The 18,258-nt window shown below is 39.5% G+C and overlaps 1 protein-coding gene across 2 annotated transcripts in view; it reads right to left on the reverse strand.

The window, feature by feature from the left end:
• The window catches only part of DYNC2H1 (dynein cytoplasmic 2 heavy chain 1), a 388,421-nt gene that overhangs the window by 130,707 nt on the left and 239,456 nt on the right, over nt 1-18,258 (reverse strand). For both annotated transcript variants that reach the window (XM_040257838.1, XM_040257837.1), the window contains one exon: nt 16,052-16,156. In XM_040257838.1, the coding sequence (XP_040113772.1) occupies nt 16,052-16,156 (105 nt within the window). The remainder of the gene's footprint in view (nt 1-16,051; nt 16,157-18,258) is intronic.

An 18,258-nucleotide genomic window follows, 5' to 3' on the forward strand; every position in this document is an offset into this window, starting at 1 on the left:
ATATTTGAGAAGAAAAAACTTAGAAAACTTTAGATTATCAAATTTAAAGACTCACTGCAAAATTGCAATAATCAAGAAGTTGTTTTAACATACCAGTAGACATATAGATCTACTGAACAGTATAGTACTGAGTTCATTAAATATATAGTCAACCACCTCCCAGAATATTGGAAATAAAAGCAAAAATAAACAAATGGGACCTAATTAAAATTAAAAGCTTCTGCACAACAAAGGAAACTCTAAGCAAGGTGAAAAGACAGCCTTTGGAATGGGAGAAAATAACAGCAAATGAAGCAACTGACAAATAACTAATCTCAAAAATATATAAGCAACCCCTGTAGCTCAATTCCAGAAAAATAAACAACCCAATCAAAAAATGGGCCAAAGAACTAAACAGACATTTCTCCAAAGAAGACATACAGATGGCTAACAAACACATGAAAAGATGCTCAACATCACTCATTATCAGAGAACTGGAAATTAAAACCACAATGAGGTACCATTTCACACCAGTCAGAATGGCTGCGATCCAACTACAAGCAATAAATGCTGGAGAAGGTGTGGAGGAAAGGGAACCCTCTTACACTGTTGGTGGGAATGCAAACTAGTACAGCCACTATGGAAAACAGGGTAGAGATTTCTTAAAAAACTGGAAATAGAACTGCCATATGACCCAGCAATCCCACTGCTGGGCATACACACTGAGGAAACCAGAATTGAAAGAGACACGTGTACCCCAATGTTCATTGCAGCACTGTTTATAATAGCCAGGACATGGAACGTAGATGTCCATCAGCAGATGAATGGATAAGAAAGCTGTGGTACATATGCACAATGGAGTATTACTCAGCCATTAAAAAGAATACATTTGAATCAGTTCTAATGAGGTGGATGAAACTGAAGCCTATTTACACAGAGTGAAGTAAGCTAGAAAGAATACAGTATACTAACACATATATATGGAATTTAGAAAGATGGTAAGGATAACCCTGTATGCGAGACAGCAAAAGAGACACAGATGTAAAGAACAGTCTTTTGGACTCTGTGGGAGAGGGAGAGTGTGGGATGATTTGGGAGAATGGCACTGAAACATGTATAATATCATATATGAAACGAATCGCCAGTCCAGGTTTGATGCATGATACTGGATGCTTGGGGCTGGTGCACTGGGATGACCCAGAGGGATGGTATGGGGTGGGAGGAGGGACGGGGGTGCAGGATGGGGAACACGTGTATACCTGTGTAGGATTCATGTTGACATATACTGTAAGGTAATTAGCCTCCAATTAAAATAAATAAATTTATATTAAAAAAAAGTAAAGACTCCTGAAACCCTCCAAAAAAATCATTAATGTAATAATATGGAGAGACTTCATAATAGAAATAAATTCTGAGTGCATACAAGTATAAGATCTTAAATAAATAAATAAATATATGGTCAACTAATTTTGTACAAAGGAGCCAAAGTAATTCAATGGGGAAAACAATAAAGAACACTTACAACTCAATAGTAAGATAACTGATATCTGAATTTTTAAAAAACGTGCAAAAGATTTGATCAGACATGCATATTAAAGTAAGCATATTAAAAGTCGCTCAATATTAGTTATCAGGAAAGTATAAATTAAAACAATATTGCAATATCATTTCACACTCACCAGAATGGCTAATACTAAAAGATAGGCAATACTAGTACATTTAGAGATGAAATTTTAATACATCTCAGTAGCAGGATAATTCACGTGAGCACTAAAACTGTCTATATATAAAATTAAAGCTAATGATCCAAAAAGATTAAAAATATCTTTATCATCCATTAAGTACTAGACAAAAAGTAGATGTTACCAACAACTAGAAAATTAGATATTTAAGAAAGGAAACAGGATAAGACATTTCACTACAAATTCATGCTATCCTTTCTCACTGAACATTATCTGATGTATCACTGATTCTTTCTGAAAAAAACCCTGAACACAGACACTTATCTAAACTTTTCCCACTTTCCTAAACTTCTAACCTTACCCTTTAGTGAAAAGATTCAGAAAACCAAGGACACGAGAATCCTCAAATTTCTCCTCTCTGCTTCAAAATACCTCATTTTGTGACCTGTGTTCTTTTTCATCTCATCTTTAAGGAACAATTATCCTTTCTGTTTTTACAAGGCTAGCATACCTGCCCAAGTCTCCTTGTTTGCATGTATCAACCCATTTCTTGCACATCCAATCTCCACCTCTACATTGGTTGCTTTATCTCAGCCATCAAACATGTTTAAGTTGCCCATCACCTTAAAATTTGTCATAAACCCATAGCTTACTAAAGACACATTCACCACTAATACTAACAAAAGAGTATTGCTGGGATACAGGACACTACCCCTAAATATGGCACCTTGGCATAGCGGGTATTATAAGTTACAGGCACAGCCAGTACAGGAAGGACCTTCTTCTCCTGAACAGTGATAACACCCGCAAGTGAGAGGTATCCTCACTATAATCTGGAGGAAAGGTGCATAGTGATCTTTAAAGTCAGATGAACACAGAGAAATCTTAACAAGCAGGCCATGCTAAATTTCCCCCAGCTTGTAATTCTTAGCTCATACCACTCTGTCCTATTCACATTTTTCCATGACCTTCCACCCTTCATCAGACCTGGCCTAAAATCGCTCAAGTTTAACAGCTTCTTTGTTTTCTTGTGAAGGTTCCTATGGTACGTAAAACATGAATTTGCAGGCTTTTCTCTTGTTAACCTGTATTTTCTAATAAAGTCACAGATGAGAATCTAGAAGATTTGGGAAAAAAAAAATTGTTTCCTCCCCTATAGTATTATACTTACAGTTCATTCTGTACATCACATTATTTGCACTCTGGATAAAAATATTCTATTCTCAATGGTCACAAAATATGCTAATATCTAACTCTAATCTTCAATTGAGCACTTTTGTTAATTTATCTCCACATTATGTTATTATTTACAACTTGTTTAAAAAATAGTGGTTACCCTACAGTTTATACTCTACACCTTTAATTAATCAGTGTCAGCCTTCAAATATTATTATACTGCTCCACAGGACTTCCCTGGTAGCTCAGTGAGTAAAGAATCTGCCTACTATGTGGGAGACCTGGGTTCGATCCCTGGGTTGGGAAGATACCTTGGAGAAGGGAACAGCAACCCATTCCAGTATTCTTGCCTGGGAAATCCCACGGACAGAGGAGCCTGGAGGACTACAGTCCATGGGATCACAAAGAGTCAGACACAACTGAGCAACTAACGCACATATTGCTCTCCATGTTCTCTAAGGAAGTTAAACTGTATACTCTAAATTCCTTCCTCCTTAACTTCTGTGCTTTTGTTGTTGTCTGATTTTTACATACACTATAGACCCACAGGAGTTTGAATCTATTAGTACTTTCTGTTTTAGGCTGTTAGTTATCTTTCAAAGAAATCAAATAAAAATTTAGTTTAACTCACTTTATTCCATGTCTGCTGCTGCTGCTGCTAAGTCGCTTCAGTCATGTCTGACTCTGTGTGACCCCAGAGACGGCAGCCCACCAGGCTCCCCTGTCCCTGGGATTCTCCAGACAAGAACACTGGAGTGGGTTGCCATTTCCTTTTCCAATGCATGAAAGTGAAAAGTGAAAGTGAAGTTGCTCAGTCATGTTCAACTCTTAACGACCCCATGGACTGCAGCCTACCAGGCTCCTCCATCCATGGGATTTTCCAGGCAAGAGTACTGGAGTGGGGTGCCATTGTCTTCTCCATTATTCCATGTCTAGAGCTCTTCATTTGTTTGTATCGAACCAACATTCTGTCTGCAACCACAGCTCTTACGCCTGAAAAACTTCCTGTAACAATCTTGTAGAGTAAATCTGCTCGCAATAAATTCTGGTTTTATTTAAGAAAAACTTCAACACTTCAGTTTTGAAAGATATTTTGCTAGGCATTGAACTCAGGGTTCAAAGTTTTTTCATTCAGCACTTTAAAGTTACTATTCTACTGTCTTCTGCCTTGAATAGCTTCTGAGAAAAAGGCAGCTCTATTACTTGTCTTTGTTTGTATGTAATGCGTCTTCTCCCCCTCTCACTGTCTTCAGTATTTTATACTTTTGTTTTCAACAGTCTAAACAGTCTATGCTTAGGTGGGCTTGTTTTTCTTGGTGTTAGTAGGATGGGGATTTATGCAGCAAGGTGCTCTTTGAACTTCATGGATTTGTGGATCCCAACTACTTAATTGTTACACTGCTCCATATTATTCCACAATATTGGATGCTTTCTTCCATTTTTTTTTCACTCTTTTTTCTCCTCTGTTTCAGTCTGGGTCATTTTTATTGATTTACCTTCAATTTCGGTGATTCTCTCCACGGCTGTTTCAAGCCTATTGATTATCTTGTCAAAGACACCCTACACCTCTGTTAGTGTAGACTGCATCTCTAGCACTTTCATTTTATCCATGTTTATAATTTCTGTATCACAGTTGAAACCATTTGATCTTGCATATAAGTAAGTACAACTAACAGTCTTAGCTAGACACTGTGTCCCTGGGTCTTAGAGACGTGGCCTTCTCAGAGCCCCTTCCCTCGTCCCAGCTGTAGTTCTGCACAGATTCCTGTCCCTTCCCACGGGGGTGGAGGATTTTTTCTGTTTGCCAGTGTGTCTCAGAGAGGGTCTGCCTGCATGGATGATAACCCCCGGCACTGAAATCACTGCCACTTCTTTCTTGATGGTGGAGAAGGGATGACAGCATTCTTGTCCTGATTTGACTTCAGTCATAGGTGGATACTGTGCCCACAGAGCTCAGGGATGTGGCCCCTCTGAACTATAATTCAGGCATACATTCCTTTCCCTAACAGAGGGGTAGAGAGTTTTCCCTACTCCGTTTTCCTACTTGAGTTTTATTCAGTACTATAAGGTCAAGAGACTTGATTGACCTCTCTCCCCTTCCCTCTCTCTTTCCTCTCCTTAACCCTTCCTATCCTTCCCTGTTTTTCTAGTCCCCCGGTCCTGGATGCAGGAATCTGGTCGAAGGGCCCTCTGCCTGAGCTGAGGAGTGGAGACTGATCACCTCCTCTTGGCAGAGAACTCGAATTCTGGTTCTGGTCTGCTCTGATTTCTGGTAGGGCCAAGTTCCAGTCCTCCTTTCTCTGGAGGCCCAGGGAAAAGTCCCATAACGCCTGGGCATCTGTAGGTGGCAGGAGACGTCTGTAAGGCCACCCCTTTCGCCAACCCTTCCCGCCTCCTCCCCCTTCTTCTTTCAACCTGGCTTCCTTTCCTCCCTTGAAATCTTTGATGTTAGTACTTGGATTCTTGTATTTAAGGGCTTCTCTGGTGGTGCAGAGGTTAAAGTGTCTTCTTGCAATGTGGGAGACCTGCGTTCGATCCCTGGGTCGGGAAGATCCCCTGGAGAAGGAAATGGCAACCCACTCCAGTATTCTTGCCTGGAGAATCCCATGGATGGAGGAGCTTGGTGGGATACAGTCCACAGGTCGCAAAGAGTCGGACATGACTGAGCGACTTCACTTTCACTATAAGGTCAAGAGCGGCTTTTATCCTTCTTGTTGTGTTTCTTCGTATCTCTCCGCAGATAAGGCTTCTGCCCCATGAAGTATACAGGGACAGAGTTCCAGGCCTCTCCTCCTTCCCAAATGACACTCTTCTCTGCCCTTGGGCCACCCACCACAAAGGAAGCTTTCTAAGTACTCTCACCAAATAGAGGACCATGAATAGAACTCACTCTGTTATCTGTGGCCTTCAGACTCTACCAGTCTGCCTGTGGCCTTGACCAATTCACTAAGCTTAATTCCTACCAGTGCCTGCTTGCACCTGCTCCAGGTAGACAAACCCTTGTATCTTATAATCACCTGTAGGCACCTGTCTCTCCTTAGATTTCAGGTCATTGTTCTGCGAACTCATCTCTCCAACAGGTTCAAGAAAAGTCATGAATTTGGTTTGGACTCTTTTATTGTAAGCATAGAAATAATGCTCTTTTCATTGCTCTATCTGTCTCTGAGGTTAATCTATTATTGATCCTTCTTTCACTCCAAGTATGGCCATAATCAAGAATAGGTTTCTAATATTCCCATTTATATAATCCAATGAAAAGAAAGCCTGTTTGGTTTCAGCATCTAAATATTAATCCAGGGAAAAAATTAGTGACTTTGCTGTTGCACTTCCACCAAGGATGTAAGAGAACTGTTTCCTGCTCAGTTTTGGTTTGAGGGGAGAAGGGATGTGAAAGAGATGGATGGAGAAATGGCATTGTCAGTAACAGTTCTACCAGAACCAAGCAAGATAATGAGATCGACAATTTCCTGAGTGCTATTTTAAGTGTATCATGTATCTGGACAGACAAAAATCAATATATGTCCCCAGAAGATACTGCCTCACCTTGGTAAACAAGGACACACTAATGATAACAATTTAGGGACTTATTGATTAAAGAATGTTATTTTAAATGTTTTTTTGTTTGACTGGGTCAGGTCTTGGTTGTGGCACGTGGGACCTTTCACTGTGGCACATGGACTTTCTAGCTGTGGGGCATGGGCTCTGGAGTTGCCACCCACCTGCCCAGCTGCTCCACTGCACGTGGGATCTTAGTTCCCTGACCAGGGGTCAAACCCACATCCCTTTCACTGCAGGGCAGACTCCCAACTGAATGGACTATGAAAGAAGTCCCAAGAACATGATTTTAAATGTTAAACTTAATTATGTTTAGCTTTCATTTTCTTACATAAAAAACTTTTAACAAAACAAGCTGTATCAACTAGAACTTATTTTTAACAATAAAAAAGATAAAATTCAGCCATAAAAAGGACAAAATAATGCCACTTGTAGGAACCTGGATGGACCTAGAGATTGTCATACTGAGTGAAATAAGGCAGACAGAGAAAGATAAATATCATATGACATCGCTTATACGTGGAATCTTAAAAGGGTATAAATGAACTTATCTATAAAACACAAACAGAGTTACAGATGTACAGAACAAATTTATGATTTCCAGAGGATAACGGGGAGGTAGGGATAAATTGGAAGATTGGGGTTGACATACACTATTATTTATAAAATAGATAACTAATAAGGACCTACTAATATATTAATAGCACAAGGAACTCTACTCAATACTCTCAGCTTTTTCACTCTCCTCTTTCACCCTCATCAAGAGGCTGTTTAGTTTCTCTTTGCTTTTTGCCATTAGAGTGGTAACATCTGCATATCTGGTGTTATTGATATTTCTCCCTTCAATCTTGAGTCCAGCCTGTGAGTTTTCCAGCTTGACATTTCACATGATGTACTCTTCATATAAGTTAAATAAGCAAGGTGACAATATACAGCCTTCTACTCCTTTCCTGATTTTGAACCAGTCAATGTTTCATGTCTGGTTCTAACTGTTGCTTCTGGTCCTGCATACACATTTCTCAGGAAGCAGGTAAGAGTGAAAAAGTTGGTTTAAAACTGAACATTCAAAAAACTAAGATCATGGCATCCGGTCCCATCACTTCATGGCAAACAGATGGGGAAACAACGCAAACTGTGACAGACTTTATGTTCTTGGGCTCCAAAATCACTGCAAACAGTGACTGCAGCCACAAAATTAAAAGATACTTGCTCCCTGGAAGAAAAGCTATGATAAAGAAAACCTAGACAAGCATATTGGACTTCCCTGGTGGCTCAGACAGTAAAAGCATCTGCCTATAATGCCAGGGACCCGGGTTCGATCCCTGGGTCAGGAAGATTCCCTGGAGAAGGAAATGGCAAGCATATTAAAAAGCAGAGACATCAGCGATGTCTCTGCTTTTTAACTTTGCCAACAGAGGTCTGTCTAGTCAAAGCTGCGGCTTTTCCAGTAGTCATGGATGGATGTGAGAGTTGGACCATAAAGAAGGCTGAACACTGAAGAACTGATGCTTTCCATTTGGCAGTTTCAGGCATTCACTCAGTAAGTGAATGTTTGTTGAAAGCCTACCACATTCCTGGCAGTAGCTAGCAACCTAATCTTATACATATGTCCCTCTGTTCTTGGGGAAATACACATGGAAACAGTTAAAAATCAATATACAGTAAGAGCTCTCTTGAACTAAGAACAGTATACCACAGAAACAAGTGAAAGTGAAAGTGAAGTCACTCAGTCGTGTCTGCCTCTTTGTGACCCCAATGGCCTGTAGCCTGCCAGACTCCTCCATCATGGGATTTTTCAGGCAAGGACGCTGGAGTGGGTTGCCATTTCTTTCTCCATAGGATCTTCCTGACCCAGTGATTGAACCTGGGTCTCCCACACTGCAGGCAGACTCTTTACCATCTGAGCCACCAGGGAAGCAAGTCCAGATTTGAAGGGATAAGGAAACATCTTGTAGAGGAAGGAAAATCTCAGTTGAACCCTGAATTTAAAATAGACTGCTAGCTGAGTGCCACAGAATAGATGCCTTCAAATAGTGGTGCTGGAGAAGACTCTTGAGAATCCCTTGGACTCCAAGAAGATCAAACCAGTGGATCCTAAAGGAAAGCAACCCTGAATATTCACTAGAAGGACAGATGCTGAAGCTGAAGTTCCAATAATGTGGCCACCTAATGCAAAGGGCTGACTCACTGGAAAAGACCCTAATGCTGAGAAAGACTGAGGGCAATCTTTGAGGAGTACAAGAACGTGGCAGAGGATGAGATGGTAAGATAGTATCACCGACTCAATGGACTTGAGTTTGAGAAAACTCAGGGAGGTAGTGAAGGACAGAGAAATCTGGTGTGCTGCAGTTCATGAGGTCGGAGAGTCAAACATGACTTAGGGACTGAACAACAAGAACAATATTCACTTGCACAACTGCTCCTCTCTCCACCTCCCCAAACACTGTAATTTGATATCTATCCTCTAAATTTCTACAGGAAGAGGCTCTAGAAAGTCTTGAAAAACTGGTCAAAGCCCGTGTGTATGGTATGTGCTCAGTCATATCAGACAGACTCTTTGCGATCCCATGGACTGTAGACCACCAGGCTCCTCTATCTATGCAATTTTCCAGGCAGGAATATTGGAGTGAGTTGCCATTTCTCCTCCAGGGGATCTTCCTGACCCAGAGATCAAACCCTCAATTCCTGCATTAGCAGGCAATTCTTTATCACTGAGCCACTTGGGAAGCCACATGACTTACTCTCAGTTCTAATCAACCTTTAACACTGATAACTCCTCCTCCATTCTGGTTAAAACTCTTGCCACACACTACCATCACCTTGGAACCTGCCTTTAAAATTCTGATTGTCTTATTTTCCGACTGCAGTTTATTCTTGCTAAAACCTTTCCAGGTTCATATATACGTTAAATGTAAGTATTTCCCAGGGTTCTATCTTCAGGTATCTTCGCTTTTTGCTCTATCAGTGTTTTCTAATAATCTCTGATTCCCATGACTTTATCTCCCACAAATATGTTGCCGTTTGTCAACCCCTTTTAAATCATATCTATATCTGAATTCTCTCCTGTGTTTATTTAGTCAAAATTCCCAGTAGACATTTCAAACTAGATATTTTACATGGACACTTCAAATAAATAGTTATTAGAAATAATATTCATTTATATATCAAACTAATATACCAAGATGGTATCTCCCCCTCCCCATCATCAAAAATAAAATGGTATGATCATATATGATCATCTGTATCACTTTTCTAGATTCCACACATAGGTGTTAATATATGACATTTGTTTTTCTCTGACTTCACTCTGTATGGTAGTCTCTTGATCCATTGCTATACAGTAGAAACGAATACAATATTGCAAAGCAACATTATTTCAATAAAAAATAACTTTAAAAACAACATAAAATAAAACCCATAGTTTCTTCCTTTTGGGGTTTCCCAGTGGTCCAGTGGTAAAGCATCCACCTGCCGGTGTAAGGGACTTAAGTTCGATCCCTGGTCCAGGAAGATTTTACATGCCATGGGGCAACCAAGCATGCATACCACAACTGCTGAAGCTGCCTGCACACCCCTACTCCACAAGACAGAAAGCCAGGGCAATGAGAAGCCCACACACGGCAACTAGAGGAGCCCCGCTCACCGCAGCGAGAGCCCACACAGCGACTGAAGACCCGAGGCAGCCAAAATCATTAACCAATTAAAGAATTTTCTTCCTTTTGACATTCACAATTTGACTACTGCTACAACATCCGTACAATATTTATAACATGGTGGCAGAGTCGAAGGAAAAAGAGACAGTGTAATAGCTAGTGTCGATGAAATACCTTATTGTGGAGATACTGCAACAGATTAAAACAAAAAATCAGAAAGGTGACCACCAGCCTCATGGAAATATGAATCACTCCTTTTTTCTCTCCTTTTTGATTTACAACTAATTGGACATCTCTAAATGGAAAAAAAAAAAAAAGCAACTCTGCACATCACACCGTGACACCTATGAGACCCACACACGTGCCCCAGAAGGGAGCAGACAGCAGGAGAGCTCGGCTGTGGCACTGAGGGGGTGGAGGTGGCGCAGAGGGGGCTGAGGTGATGCTGAGGGGGCGGAGGTGGCAGAGGTGGCGGAGGGGGCGGAGGGGGTGCTGAGGTGGGAGCGGAGCACCAGGCAGTGGAACCGCATGACATTCCTGGTGGAGGAGGCGGAGCGAGCAGAAGGCAAGGCAGAGAGTGCCTCACGCTCTGCAGCAAGGGCTCACTGCTCTCTCTGAGAACAGAGGGCAGTGACTGGGGAAGGGAGAGGGAGGCAGCCGACAAAAAGATAAGACGGAAGAGCTTCCTGCTGTCTGCCCCAGGATGCTGGCCCTCCGACTGTTGGAAACCCTCCGACTGAAACAGCCCCTACTGGGCCCTGGGTATGCCAAATACGCAAGTGCTAAGGACACACTTCCTCCAACTTAGCTGCCACCTTTCTACATTTTTTTTTTTTAACGCATGCTCTTGTCCCCCAGCTTAGCAGCAGCCAAGTCCTCTCTAATAAGAAAAAACAAAAACTTGTGCTATACTGCCACCTCCTGGGAAACAAAAATGCTCCTAATTACCAACCTATTGAACAGTTAGAACCACAGTAAACAAACTCTCTAAGTGAGAAAGATATTCACTAACTCAAATGCGATGGCAAAGGCACTTTTCATCAAACACCATGAAAAATTCCAGCAATAAAGTATCACAAAAAGAAAACAGCAATTTTCTAGCAGACAAACCTAAAGACACAGAATACTGCAATAACTGATAAAAGAATTAAAAATAGCTGTTATGAAGAAATTCAGTGTGCTACAAGAAAACTCAAAATGACAATACAATGACCTTAAGAATAAAATAAGGAGTATTTTACCAAAGGCTGAAATTCTAAAAAAGAACCAAACTGTATTGTACTCACACAAAAACAGACACATTGACCAATAGAACAGAATACAAAATCCAGAATTAAATTCCAGTAGATAAAGTCAACTAATATTTGACAAGAGAGCCAAGAATATGCAATGGGCAAAGAGTAGTCTCTTCAACTAATGGTGCTGGAAAACTGGAAAAATACATGTAAAACAATGAAACTATACTATCTCACATCACTCACAACAGTTAACTCAAAAGAGATCAAAGACATAAGACTTGATAGCATAAAACTCCTAGAAGAAAACGTAGGGAAGAAGCAATGTCTCGGCAGTGATTTTTTTAATATGACACCAAAAGGACAAACAACAAAAAAATTAACAAATGTGACTACGTCAAAATCAGAAGTTTCTGCATAGCAGAACCAGCAATTAACTAAATGAAAAGATAACTTACAGAATGTGAGACAATTTTTTCAAACCATATATCAGATAAAGAGTTAACATTCAAAACGTATAAAGAATTTAGTCACCTTCATCACACATACACAAAAAGTCCAATTAAAAAATAGGCTGAAGAACAAGAGGCAAAGAGTACATCAAAATAGCCAACAGACACGTGAAAAGGTGCTCATCACTAATCAGAGAAATGGTAATGAAAGCCACAACGAGATATCACCAAACACCTGTCATAATGGCTGTCATCAAAGGCAAAGAATAACAAATGCTGGGAAGGATGTCAGGAAAAGGGAATCTTCATGCACCACTGGTGGGAGTGTAAACTAGTGCAGCCACTGTAGTAAACAGTATGGAATTTCCTTAAAAAATTAAAAATAGATGTATTATACAATCTTGAAATTCCACTTCTAGGTATATACCCCAAAAATGAAAATAGGATTTCAGCAGAATATATGCACTCTCTTGGTGATGGCTGCATTACTCCCAATAGCCAAGATATGAAGACAACCCAAGTGCCCATCAATGAATGAATAAATAAAAAAGATGTAGAACATATACACAACGGAATGTTATTCAGCCACGACAAAAGAGCATATCCTTCCATTTGTGACAACATGGATGTAGATTAAGCACATTATGCTATGTGAGATGGGCGTACCAGATGGTGCTAGTGATAAAGAACCTGCCTGCCAATGCAGGAAGCCTAAGAGACACGGGCTCAATCGCTGGGTTGGGAAGATCCCCTGGAGGAGAAAATGGCAACCCTCTCCTGTATTCTTGCCTGAAGAATCTCATGGAGAGAGGCGCCTGGCTGGCTACAGTCCATAGGGTCACACAGTCAGACACGACTGAAGCAACTTAGCACGCACACATACTATTTGAGATGAGTCAGACAGATAAAGCTAAATTATTGAATCTAAAAAGTCAAAATGAAAAACGGAGTAAAATGACTGTTACCAGGGGATGGAGGGTGGTGGAGATAAGAGTGTTTAAGGGTACAGACTTACAACAAGTAATAAATAAGCTATAGAGATCTAATGCACAGTATAATGAATATAAGCAATAATGTGCTAAGTCACTTCAGTTGTGTCCAACTCTTTGTGGCCCTATGGACTGTAGCCTGCCAGATGCCTCTGTCCATGGGATTCTCCAGGCAAGAATACTGGAGTGGGTTGTCATTTCCTCCTCCAGGGGATCTTCCCAACTCAGGGATCAAACCCACGTCTCTCATGTCTCCTGCACTGGCAGGTGGGTTCTTTGCCACTAGCACCACCTGGGAAGCCTCATAAGCACTAATATCATACTATAAATATGTAATATAATAAATATCCCTATCAGCAAGAAACAAAAAAAGCTAGTAACAGCTGACTCACAGCACCTGTAAATAAGCATCACTAACACTGTTATAAACCAGATGTGGTAACTGCCTCGGAGGGATGTACTCAGTTCATTTAAAAATGCCAAATCATCAAATACCTGCTTTAATATCAGTTCCATATCCCTGAACTTGTAAATGATCAATAAAGGAATTCTTCTATTCAGTGTCAGTCAGGCTTCTTCATATCTGAACATTCACTTTCAAGAAGAACAAGCATCCTCAGTGTGGCTACAAATGTGACTGGTAGTCTAAAAGCTCTAAATATGCTCTAAAAATAGAAATTTTTATCAGTTTATATATAAATGTTTATAATTATGAAGAAGCGATGTTGCAGTAATTGATGTACTCTGAAAGCTGTTTAAGTATAAAAATTATAATTAAGAACTGTTAAATAGTTAAATAAATTAACAGTAAACCAGACTGACAGTTAAAATATAAATATTAAGAGAGTATGTCACGAAAAAACATCAAGGAAGAACATGTTATCCTCTTTTCATTTAATAAATATTTATAAAAATTTAAATACTAACACAAGAAAAAACACCAGAGATTAACTCATTGTAAAATAACTTTTGGAGAACTATTTGGTATACTAACTAGAATAAGCAAAAAAGCAAAAATGAAGCCTATGTTGTCTCAGGACCATCTGGGAAAATGAGATTGGGGTCTATCTTCCTACAGTACTGTGCTAAGTTGTTTCAGTCACGTTCAACTCTGTGCAACCTTATGGACTGTAGCTGGCCAGGCTCCTCTGTCCTACTTCCCTAGAAACCACAGAGTTAACATAAATGTAAAATGTTTGTCTGCCTAGTTTGCTTTGAAATCCCTAATTCTTGAGATTCCACTTAGACTGATGAACTTCAGGTTAGCATAACATGCAAACCCTGGACCTATGTGACTAAAATGTAATAGAAGATTTGTGGAAAACCAAGGCTATGATTGGGCTTCCTTAGTGGCTCAGATGGTAAAGTGTCTGCCTGCAATGCAGGAAACCCAGGTTCAATCCCTGGGTCAGGAAGATCCCCTGGAGAAGAAAATGGCAACCCACTCCAGTATTCTTGCCTGGAAAATTCCATGGACTGAGGAGTCTGGTAGGATATAGTCCATGGGGTCACAAAGAGTTGGACATGACTGAGCAACTTCACTTTCACTTTTCAAGGCTATGATTTAGTGCCAAGTCCACACACTCTGAGCTCCCATCAGTGGCAGCCATCCATGGTCCAGGAGAAAAAGAAGGTACAAAAAGAAGGTGGTTGGTGGGCCCTTCCATACGGTGAAGATGCTCAGTATTCTCTATTTCTTGTCTTCTATCCTTCCCTGATGTCTCCAAGGCTATATCTATCCTACTTTACTCTTTCCCTTCATTAGACATTTGATCCAAGCAGAGCTAAACTAAATTCTTTCAGAAGCTGAATGATACTGAGAAAGAAGTTGTGAAAGCCATGTTATGTTAATAACAGGAAGTTAAAGACAGACTCTTGAACTTCTATTTATAAGGTTCCTAAAGTAAATACTCTCTTGGATTCTATAAAATAAACTTTTATTCTTTTAATGACTTTTTAATTCTTTTAACCTTTTTGCTTAAGCATTGTAAAATTACACACAAACACATATACAACACACACACAGGCTCAAATGTACACAATTCTTATGTTATTGGTGGACTTATTAAAAAATAACTATTTTAGGTCAACAAAAAAGGATGGAGGGACAAGAAAAGAGTGTAATCAAATATGTTATGAAGCTAAGGAACACGTAGGAGTTTATATTCTCTCGTGGACTATCTGACTTAACACTTTGGATGACAAAGGGAAAAGGAACCAGAGAGTGTCTTCAGCTAGCATAGGAGAAGACAGGTTGTTAAGATCTCATTTGTTCCAGAAAACAGTTATACATATTTATATATTATGCAAACGAGTATATATTTATATACTCGAACATTTTTTACAAGAAGATGTGAAAATGAACATTAAAATTCCACAAGGAACATTTCAGCAAATAATTAGAGGAAAAAAAATTAGTGAATAATAAGAGAGAAAACTATCAATTTTATAAATGTTGGCTGAAACAGTAAACAAATACAAAACTGTGGAGCTAAATATGATAATCTAGCTCGGATGCCCATAAATTACCAAAAGTAAATTGTTAAGAGCCTGAATAATTTTCCACAACCTGACCCACAATGAACCTATATAACAGTTCACAATTTGGTGCACATAGCTTAGCAGTACATTCATGGCTGAGGAGCAGTTGGAGAAGCCATGTCTTTACTCAGACAATTTAAATATCAGTCCTGCCTCTTATTGGCTCTGTGATCTTCGGTAAGTAAACTTAATTCTCTCCACCAGTTTCCTCACATATTGTGAGGGAAAAGTGATAGATCTTACCTCATAGAGTTTATGAAGACTAAAGTTCCTGAGTATAAAGCACTTAAAACATCAGGCCCACAGTTAAATGTCAATAAATGTTAGCTGTTAATTATTTGACCAACTTATTCTTGGTCCAAACAGAAGCTAGAATATATAGTGTTCTTGGCTTATGTTTTTCTGTATCTCAATAATTTAAAAATCCATACTTCCTTCAATGTTTTGCAGTGTTCAATCATTAAATATTTATCTTTTATCAAACAATACACAAATGACAATATTAAATTTAATGATATATTCAATTTCTTAAACTAAATTTAAAATACCCTTAAGAAGATAAATTACAGGAGTAAAACCAATATATTTTGGATAAAATGGATAGTATTCAGTGTTATTTTACTAATTTTAACAAATGTGTTAAGATAGAACCATTTTAAATTGATTTAAGACAGAATCTATTATATTACATAAAATTTAAAAACTAAATGAAACATATGGATCTGTACTATTAAATAAAATGTAATGTTTCTTTCAGGCTCAGTAGCAACATTTTTTCTAAAATGTTACCTGAGAACTGATCATGCGCTGAGATGAGCGAGCAATGTTAGCAGGCAGACCAAAGAAACTAGGTTTGTCATCCTCTGGAAGTTTCTCAATGATGGCTCGATAGTCCTAAACATAGAGAAGTAAAAAACAGTTTTTCACTAAAAATCAAGTTTACAACCACTGAAATCGGAAAGAACCACAATATCACTAAGTATAACTAGTATCACTAGTTATTCATGTCACACTGTCTAGGTAAACCTCACTTTCAGTGTATATAGTATTAACTCAGTTATCAGATGGAAATTCTTTGTCATGGCTTCTTCATACTTAAATTAGGTAATATTATACTTTCTTATCTGAAATCTCTCATAACTGAAATGACCCTGAATTGACTAAAGCAAACACATATGAGTGGCTATGCCTGTTGTTCAGCCATTAGGTCATGTATGAATCTTTGTGACCCTATGGACTGTGGCACGCCAGGCTTCCCTGTCCTTCACTATCTCCCGGAGTTTGCTTGAGCCGGTGATGCTCTTACCATTTTTCTGCTGCCCTCTATCTTTCCCAACATCAGGGTCTTTTCCAGTGAGTCAGCTCTTCACATCAAGTGGTCCACATATTGGAGCTTCAGCTCCATCATCAGTCCTTCCAATGAATATTCACGGTTGATTTCCTTTAGGATGGACTGGTTGGATCTCCTTGTAGTCTAAGGGACTCTCAAGATTCTTCTCCAACACCATAGTTCAAAAGCATCAATTCTTCAACACTCAGCCTTCTTTATGGTTCAACTCTCACATCCATACATGACTACGGAAAAACCATAGCTTTGACTATATGAACCTTTTTTGGCAAAGTGATGTCTCTGCTTTTTAATATGCTGTCCAGGTTTGTCATAGATTTTCTCTCAAGAAGCAAGTGTCTTTTAATTTCATGGCTGCAGTCACCATTCAAGGTGATTTTGGAGCCCAAGAATAGAAAATCTGTCACTGCTTCCACTTTTTCTCCTATTTGCCAGGAAGTGATGGGACTGGATGCCATGATCTTCATGTTTTTGAATGCTCAGTTTGAAGCCAGGTTTTTCAATCTCCTCTTTCACCCTTATAAACAGGCTCTTTAAACTGGAAAGGCAGTCACTCCCTCCCCCATCACAACTGGCATATGGGGAAGCTGGTGCTAAACTATTCCTAGACGACTTGTTTTTTTTAGGTCAGGGTTTCATAGGTAGCAGAGTAGCTCCCTCGCTGCAATCTACTGAAAGTTAGCCCTTGACACAAGGGTTTGTAGAAGAAAAAAGTTTATTCTTTAGGAATGAAAAATCATTTAAAAACAGCAAAATAAAATGTACAAAAGAGGTCCTTTAATTCCTCTTCACTTTCTGCCATGATGTCTGAGGTTGTGGATATTTCTTTTGCAATCTTGATTCCAGCTTATGCGTCATCCAGCCTGGCATTTTGCATAACTCTGCATATAAGTTAAATAAGCAGGGTGACAATATACTCCTTTCCCAATTTTGAACGAGTCTGTTGTTCTATATAAGGTTCTAACCCGCATACAGATTTCTCAGGAGACAGGTAAGGTGGTCTGACATTCCTATCTCTTTGAAAATTTTTCACAGTTTGTTGTGATCCCATATAGTCAAAGGCTTTTGCGTAGTCAGTGAAGCAGAAGTGGATGTTTCTTTTCAAATTCCCTTGCTTTCTCTATGATCCAATGAATGCAATTTGATCTCTGGTTCCTTTATGTTCAGTTGCTTCAGTCATGTCTGACTCTTTGCGACCCCATGGACTGTGGTCCACCAGGCTCCTCTGTCCATGGAATTTCCCAGGCAAGAACACTGGAGTGGGCTGCCATTTCCTTCTCCAGGGAATCTTTCCGACCCAGGTATCGAACTATAATCTCCCGTATCTCCTGCACTGGCAGATTCTTTACCACTGTGTGGTACCTCTGCCTTTTCTAAATCCAGCTTGTACATCTGGAAGTTCTTGGTTCATGTACTGCTGAAGCCTAGCTTGAAGAATTTTGAACACAACCTTTTTAGCATGCAAAATGAGTGCAACTCTATGGTAGTTTGAGCATTCTTTGGCACTGCCATTCTTTGGGATTGGAATGAAAATTGACCTTTTCCAGTCCTGTGGCCACTGCTCAGTTTTTCAAATTTGCTGACATATTGAGTAGCACTTTAACAGCATCATCCTTTAAGATTTTAAATAGCTTAGCTGGAATCCTGT

The sequence above is a fragment of the Oryx dammah genome, unplaced genomic scaffold, assembly GCF_014754425.2.
Source record: "Oryx dammah isolate SB20612 unplaced genomic scaffold, SCBI_Odam_1.1 HiC_scaffold_17, whole genome shotgun sequence".
In the NCBI taxonomy this organism is placed as follows: Eukaryota; Metazoa; Chordata; class Mammalia; order Artiodactyla; family Bovidae; genus Oryx; species Oryx dammah.